The sequence below is a fragment of the Juglans regia genome, chromosome 7, assembly GCF_001411555.2.
Source record: "Juglans regia cultivar Chandler chromosome 7, Walnut 2.0, whole genome shotgun sequence".
Taxonomy (NCBI): domain Eukaryota; kingdom Viridiplantae; phylum Streptophyta; class Magnoliopsida; order Fagales; family Juglandaceae; genus Juglans; species Juglans regia.
In genome coordinates this window covers 24,951,822-24,959,719 of record NC_049907.1, presented here as the reverse complement: position 1 = coordinate 24,959,719, position 7,898 = coordinate 24,951,822, and the positions used below count along the sequence as shown (strand labels likewise).

The following is a 7,898-nucleotide window of genomic DNA, read 5'->3' as shown; positions in this document are numbered from 1 at the left end:
GTTCTGCTCTGCAGTAAGTATGTTATAAATTTTCTTTTAGTAGTTGAATGCATCTTGATTGACATTGTTAAAACATGCATGTTAGAATGGCACCTCGTGGAAGAAGACCACACGTACCCCCCTCTGAGAACAATACCGTACAAGATGATAATTCAGAAGTACTCGCTGCTGCAGCGACACGTTTCTTTCAAAGAATGGTCAATGGTGATATGGTGGTAGGTAGAACCACACAAGTAGGATGCACATTGGAACAGTTCTCCCACCAGCACCCACCAACTTTCGATGGTAGATTGAATTCCTTAGATGCGGAAAGCTGGATTGAACGTATGGAGCAAATTTTCGAAGTGCTTTACTGCACGGATGATCAGAAGGTGAAATATGCCACTTACCATTTGACTGACATGGCAAACAAATGGTGGAAGTCGACTCGGGCTTTGGTTCAGTTGGAATTGGGGGAAGCAGTCCCCATTACTTGGGAGCATTTCAAGAAAATCTTTTTGGACCACTTCTTTCCGCAAACCCTTCAGGAGTCGAGAGCTCGCCAGTTTATGGATCTTACTCAAGGATCAATGACGGTAGCACAATATGCTACGACATTCATGGAGCTTTCCCGTTTTGCCAGTTACTTAATTCCAGATGAGGAAAAGAAAGCTGAAAAGTTTGAGCGCGGTCTGAATCGCAGGATTAGGGAGCGTGTACGTACTCTCAGGATTCGGAGTTTCACGGAACTGGTCACCCGTGCTACCATTGCTGAAGAAGACATTCAAGAAAGTATCGATTACAATAATCAAAGAAAGCGACAGCAGCAACAACAACTCCAACCAGCATCACATAGGGATAAGAGGCCTTGTCAGGATAATGGACAACGGCCATGACAGGGCGAGACAGGATGGCTCCCCCTATGTGGAAAGTGTAGTAAGAGGCATGCAGGGAAATGTTTGTTGGGAACCGGAGCATGTTTCAAGTGTGGGAAGGAAGGACACCATCTTCGAGACTGTCCTGGGAAGAACATAGCTACTACTCAAGCTACAAGAGATGGACAGAAGAATATGGCACCAGCTCGAGTTTTCTCCTTGGTACAGTTGCGTGACACCGATGTGCCCGCCAATGAGAACACTGGTAACTATTTTCCTTAATTAGAAATATCGGTTATTGATTGGAGTATTAGCTATGTAAGTTGTGGTATTCATGATGACTACTGGAAATGTTATAGGTGCTATAGGTAACGAAATTCAATCTTAGCATGAATTATAGGAGTTAGGATCTGAACTTTGGAGAATCTCAGGTTATGATTTATTTGAGATTATTATTGCATGTGGAGAATTTTCTTTTTAAATACTTTTCACGGAATTATTATTTTTAGGCCTGTAATCGTATTCATTATCGAGGCTTACAATTTTGAAGAATTAGCGAGGTGTAAGAATAAATATCAAAGGATTAAAAGTCAGGGAATAATAGGTTCGATTAAATGACCAAGGATTTAGAATAAAGACAACAAAAGAATGTGGTGAATTAGTACGTTGGTTGTTGAGTTCTAGCAAATTCTGAGGACGGAATTTTTCTATGGAGGGGAGATTGTAACGACCCGACCCTATATTTTTTTTTAGGAATAAATTACAAATAAATTTTTTTAATGAGTTAAAGTGAATTATCAGATGATTTTTTTTTTTATAAACCTAGAGTTAAGTCTCCATTATTATTATTTTATTTGTTATTTTTTTTTAGCTTTTATTTTTTACTCCAAGCACGTGTGTATTAGAGTCCAAACACTATTCCTATTCTTATTTCCTCTTCAAAATGAAACTCTTAGCTACCGGTTTTATTCTATAAATTTCAAACACGCACGAAACCTAATCCACTTCCATGCACGTACGTTTCTCCTTCCTCTTCACTAGGGTTTTCTTGGGTCCATATATATAGAGCTAGGCTCATTACGCCAACCACCAGCCCCATCCTCAAGCCGAAACTAGGCCCTCACACTCCCAAACTACCCCGTCGTACTCTGATCCCCTCCACGCCAAGGCAAACAGCAAGCCCCCCTCGTCGCTGCCCTCCACCACCGTCGCTCAGCCAAGCCTTCACGTGCACCACACCCCGTAAGCCACCCGCACGACGGAAACCCGTGCATTAGCACTGCCCAGCCCCACATTTAGTTCCGCAGCATGGCTACCCCGCAGCACCACCTTGCCCAAGCCAAGCAAACCACGTCTCAGCTCCTCCCTCTGGCCACCTCGTAGCCCAGTTAGCAGAACCACTGCACGGCCTGCCCTCGGAAAAGCCATCAAGTCGCTGCCATCCTCCCCTGTTTTAGCCCCTCGAAGCAGAGCATCCTCACTCAAACCGGGAACCACGTTTTGCCACTTTTGGGCCGCGACGCCACCGTCAGCAGCAACAGACGACGCCGGAGATCAAGTCTCCACCGCCCAGTGACTCCCAGCGCCACCGCCCGTAGCCCCTATACACGCTGTGTGGTGCGTAAACTTTCTCTCCGTTCTCCCTCCCTCCTTCTCTCGGCGTTGCATCACCCTGCCCAGAGAATCCCAGCCGACGCCGACCCCTCCTAGCCACCATGAAACCCGGCCAGCCACCAGACCCACCGCGCATCAGCTTCCTCTCTCGGTGAGCATCGCACCCCAACCCGATTGCATGCATTTCCTTTCACGCGTAAACCAAACCGGATCATGCAACCCGTAAATCAATATTTGTTTTTGGTTAGTTAAATTACAAAAAATGCCCCTCTATTTTATTTTCCCAAAATGCCCATGTTCAGTATGTTATTTTCCAAAAATATCCTTGCTTATTTAAGACTAACGGGTAAGGCTATTTTAGTGTCGGGAAGTGTTTAGGTTTAGAAAATATAGACTATTTTAGTAGTTAGGTTTTTAAATAGAATCACTTGTTTAATTAGAAATTTATACAAAATACGTGTTTATTTTTTTATAGGCGACCGATTTCGTGCCGAAAATAGTGGATTAGCATTGCAAAGTAAGTAGCATGATCATATCCTTACGCGTATGTATAGTGAGCTGTTTGTCTTTTTATAAAAGATATTATGCATGTATGCCCTTTATTGGAAATCCCTTTTTACGTATCCAAAACATGATAAATTATGAAAAATTCATGATTTTATGGGAAAGATTATTCATGAAATTATTTATGAAATGCATGATTTTATGTGAAGATTATTCATAAAATTATTTATAAAATGCATGATTTTATGTGAAAGATTATTCATAAAATTATTTAAGAAATGCATGATTTTATGAGAGAGTTATTTCGTAAAATATTTATGAAAAATCATTATTTTATGCGATGAAACATGTATCACGACATTTATGAAAGAATGCGATTTCGTTTGAAATCTATGATATGATATGACAAGTATGTATGTGATTTCTTTTGAAATCTATGAAATGACAAGTATGCAAGTATGATTTGATAAAATATGTAACGGCCTATGTTATGATATGAAAACGGTACCTATGTTATGGGCATATTGCATTGCCAGGTCGTGCATGCTGGTAGTGCACCCAGTATTGTCTTCCTTATGTATGGATTCCACAACCCGCGGCCACGGGCGGAATCGGAATCTTTTTAGATTCGCTAACCCTAACTCACGGGGGTCAACAGCGGGTAACGGCCTATGATAAGTGAAAGATAAGTTAATGTTCATGCTCATGTTATTTATGCATGTATTTATGAATATGCATGCTTTTCAAGACACATTATGTTTATTATGTTTACTGTATGATGTGTTGCTTATTGAGTATTCGACTCATTTTAGTTTGCTTTCATGTTTTTTTTAAACCCCCCAGGTGATGACATTTATGAAGATGAGACTGCAGGACAGGACTTGACTCCGGGAGGCAAGGCTGAGGCCTAGACAGATTTTGCTATGATTATTTCTATGGTTTAAATAAATTATTTTGATAAGCACATAAGACTTCTGTATTTCTTAATAAATGCTTCCGCAGACTTTATTTTAAATTTTCAGTATTTATTGAAGTTTGTTATTTTATGGAATTCTTTCGTATCTGGCGCGTTGTTAAAAAGGAAAAGCTTTTTATATTTAAGTTTAGTAGTAGCACACTGGCTCCTCGAAAATTCTAAAATGTCTTTTCGGGAACGGGGTGTTACATTTGGTATCAGAGCCCAGGTCGAAAGATTCTGTAGACTTTTCAAAATAGAGAGAGAAAAACTTTTGCAAAGAAATTTAAAAAAAAAAAATGTTTGGAAAATAGAGAATGAAGGAAATAAATGTCTAGGCCAAGGTCTCCCAAGGCAAGTTCTGCTCTGCAGTAAGTATGTTATAAATTTTCTTTTAGTAGTTGAATGCATCTTGATTGACATTGTTAAAACATGCATGTTAGAATGGCACCTCGTGGAAGAAGACCACGCGTACCCCCCTCTGAGAACAATACCGTACAAGATGATAATTCAGAAGTACTCGCTGCTGCAGCGACACGTTTCTTTCAAAGGATGGTCAATGGTGATATGGTGGTAGGTAGAACCACACAAGTAGGATGCACATTAGAACAGTTCTCCCACCAGCACCCACCTACTTTCGATGGTAGATTGAATTCCTTAGACGCGGAAAGCTGGATTGAACGTATGGAGCAAATTTTCGAAGTGCTTTACTGCACGGATGATCAGAAGGTGAAATATGCCACTTACCATTTGACTGACATGGCAAACAAATGGTGGAAGTCGACTCGGGCTTTGGTTCAGTTGGAATTGGGGGAAGCAGTCCCCATTACTTGGGAGCATTTCAAGAAAATCTTTTTGGACCACTTCTTTCCGCAAACCCTTCAGGAGTCGAGAGCTCGCCAGTTTATGGATCTTACTCAAGTATCAATGACGGTAGCACAATATGCTACGACATTCATGGAGCTTTCCCGTTTTGCCAGTTACTTAATTCCAGATGAGGAAAAGAAAGCTGAAAAGTTTGAGCGCGGTCTGAATCGCAGGATTAGGGAGCGTGTACGTACTCTCAGGATTCGGAATTCACGGAACTGGTCACCCGTGCTACCATTGCTGAAGAAGACATTCAAGAAAGTATCGATTACAATAATCAAAGAAAGTGACAGCAGCAACAACAACTCCAACCAGCATCACATAGGGATAAGAGGCCTTGTCAGGATAATGGACAACGGCCACGACAGGGCGAGACAGGATGGCTCCCCCTATGTATACATGACACATGGCAAAAAGCAAAATACCTTTTTCTCTATGGTTGTCGTGCAAGGCTTCTTGGCCTTCCCAAGGCTCCACTTTTCATAACCTCATCATCTTTCTTCTAGAATCTCTCTCTCTAAAGATGACAAGTGTCACAAAGCCTCTTCTTACAAGCAAGCTTTCTTGCATGCATGACATATGGCAAAAAGGTGGGTGATCCTCTATGGTAGGCGTGCAAGGCCAAACCCTAGACTCTCTCACCTCTCTTCCCTCAATCCAATCCAGATTCATCAAGTCTTTGCTATAAGCTCCATTGGATGACATGTGGTGTTCAAAGAATTGGGCTGGGCATGTGTCGTAGCTCTATTGGGCTACAAAATCCTAATTCCCTTATAAAGCCCGAAACGCTCATGGGCTTGGGCCTTTCTTAAAGCCTTAGATGCCTAGTACCAAACCAAATTTCAAATTGGGTTACTCCACCTCTCTTGGCCCAAATTAATAATATATAAAAAAAAATTGCATAAAAGCTTAGCAAAAATCTTGGTCGTCACATCCTGCCCCCCTTAGAAAAAGATTCCATCCTTGAAATCGATACCGTAGTCACAAAACAAATCTATCAATAGAAGAAAACTAATCCTCATTAGTACCTCTTGCACTGGCTGCTGTAGAATCCTCAGATGATGATGGAAGCGGTACTTCACCTTCTTCAATCTTGCAAAAAATAGAATATAACGTCCAAGTCATAATCATAGTACATGTTTACTCGCATCCCATTTAAGCTATGCTCAATCTAAGCTCAGTATCTTCAATGGGTTGTCCTTCCTCACGATAGTGAATACAGTCAGTAGACATATTTGAAGTTTCAAGAGGGTCATATCTCGAAGCATGAGCTCCTGCAATGCAACTAGATTCTGCCTTAGGGTTAAGTTCGAGTAGACGTAACCTATTTACATCCCTCCATACCAAAGGATCCTGTGGGAGTTGACGCTCTTCATGTGGTAAGGCTTTCCTTAGGAAAATATTACCTCAAAAATTCTCATCCATTACATGAGTGCGATGATACTCGAATCTTTCCATCTGCTGCTAGTGAGCACTCATCATTCGATCCCTCCTTACTTGTTGGTTTTGGCGGCTGCGTTCGTACTACAAACCATGCCGAGGACACATACATGCGAGGGGTATTCCTACTACAAACCATGCCCTTTTCATGGGTATGGTAGGTGCACATAACATCACTAAAATTTAATAGATAACATAGAGACAATCACACAAAAGAAATCAAAGTACAATTAAACAATCATTCATAAATAAGATTCATGAATACACAAGTTCTAAGTTACAAATAAATGAGGATATTGAGTCCTCATCAAATCTTCTCTTTCCCATGTCGCTTCTTGAAAAGTTGGGTTGTTCCAAAGTACTTTTACTAAAGATACTTTTGGATTCCTTAGCTCTTGGTCTTTGCTATCCACAATCTGCAAAGGCCATCTTTCAGACGATAGATTCGGCTAAAGTCATATACTAGCGGCTTCCATTACCACAGGTTGTTTCTCCCCAGAGCTCTTCTTTAATGACGATATGTGGAAAACATTGTGCACTCCTTCCATCTCAGCTGGTAGATCCAATCTTTCCATAACGTCAAACGGTCTTACATACATGGGGCTCGACTTTCCTTTATTTCCAACCCGAATAACTCCCTTCATGGACAATACCTTGACGTACACCCAATCTCCCACATTAAACTCTAAATTTCTTCGTCGTTTATCAGCATAACTCTTTTGACAACTTTGGGTTGCTTTCATCCTTTCCCGGATTAGATCCATTGCTTACATACATCCTGCAAGTACTTCGATCCTAACAACTTCCTTTCATCGACTTCAGCCTAGTACAGAGGGGATCTGCATTTTCTTCCATACAACGCTTTGTAAGGTGCCATCTGTATTGTAACCTGAAAATTTTTATTGTAAGCAACTTCTATCAATGGTAAATGACTTTCCCAATTGCCACTTAACTCCATCACGCAACATATCCTCCAATGTCTGGATATTACGTTCTGTCTACCCGTCTGTTTGCGGGTAAAAGGCACTACCAAACCTCAGATTCGTACCCAACATTTTCTGTAAACTTTGCCAAAAATGCGATGTGAATCGCGTATCTGTGTCGAATACTATAGACTTAGGCACTCCATGAAGCCTAACTATCTCCTTAACATAAACTTGAGAGAACTTGTCCAACGAGTCTATATTAGCAATAGGTAGAAAATGTGCACTTTTAGTCAATCGGTCAACTATGACCCAAATCGAATTTTTCCTTGACGATGTCCTTGGCAAACCTCTCACGAAATCCATAGACACATCCTCCCACTTCCATTCTGGGATTAGTAACGGTTGTAATTCTCTAGCTGGTCTCTGATGCTCAGCCTTTACCAATTGGCAAATTGAATATTTCACAACAAATTCTGCCACATCTCTTTTTATTCCATCCCACCAAAATTGTTCCTTCAAATCTCGGTACATCTTGGTGCTACCAGGATGAGCAGTATATGGTGTACAATGGGCTTTCTTCAGAATCCTTTCCTTTAACTCAGGAACATTAGGAACCACTTTCCTCTCCTTGTAGCACAACATCATCTTTACCAATCAACAAATGTTGTGGTCCTTCAGATTTCATAATTTTCTACCGAAGTTTCACCAATTTATGATCCTTACTCTATCCCTCGATAA

General features: G+C 41.0%; 1 protein-coding gene across 1 annotated transcript; it reads left to right on the top strand.

Annotated features, from left to right (window-relative positions):
* Positions 1-4,371: 4,371 nt before the first annotated feature.
* LOC108992505 lies at positions 4,372-5,300 on the top strand. Its single transcript, XM_018967109.2, has 2 exons — positions 4,372-5,015; positions 5,246-5,300. The coding sequence occupies exons 1-2, from the start codon at positions 4,372-4,374 to the stop codon at positions 5,298-5,300; spliced, it is 699 nt and encodes a 232-aa protein (XP_018822654.2).
* Positions 5,301-7,898: the final 2,598 nt, after the last annotated feature.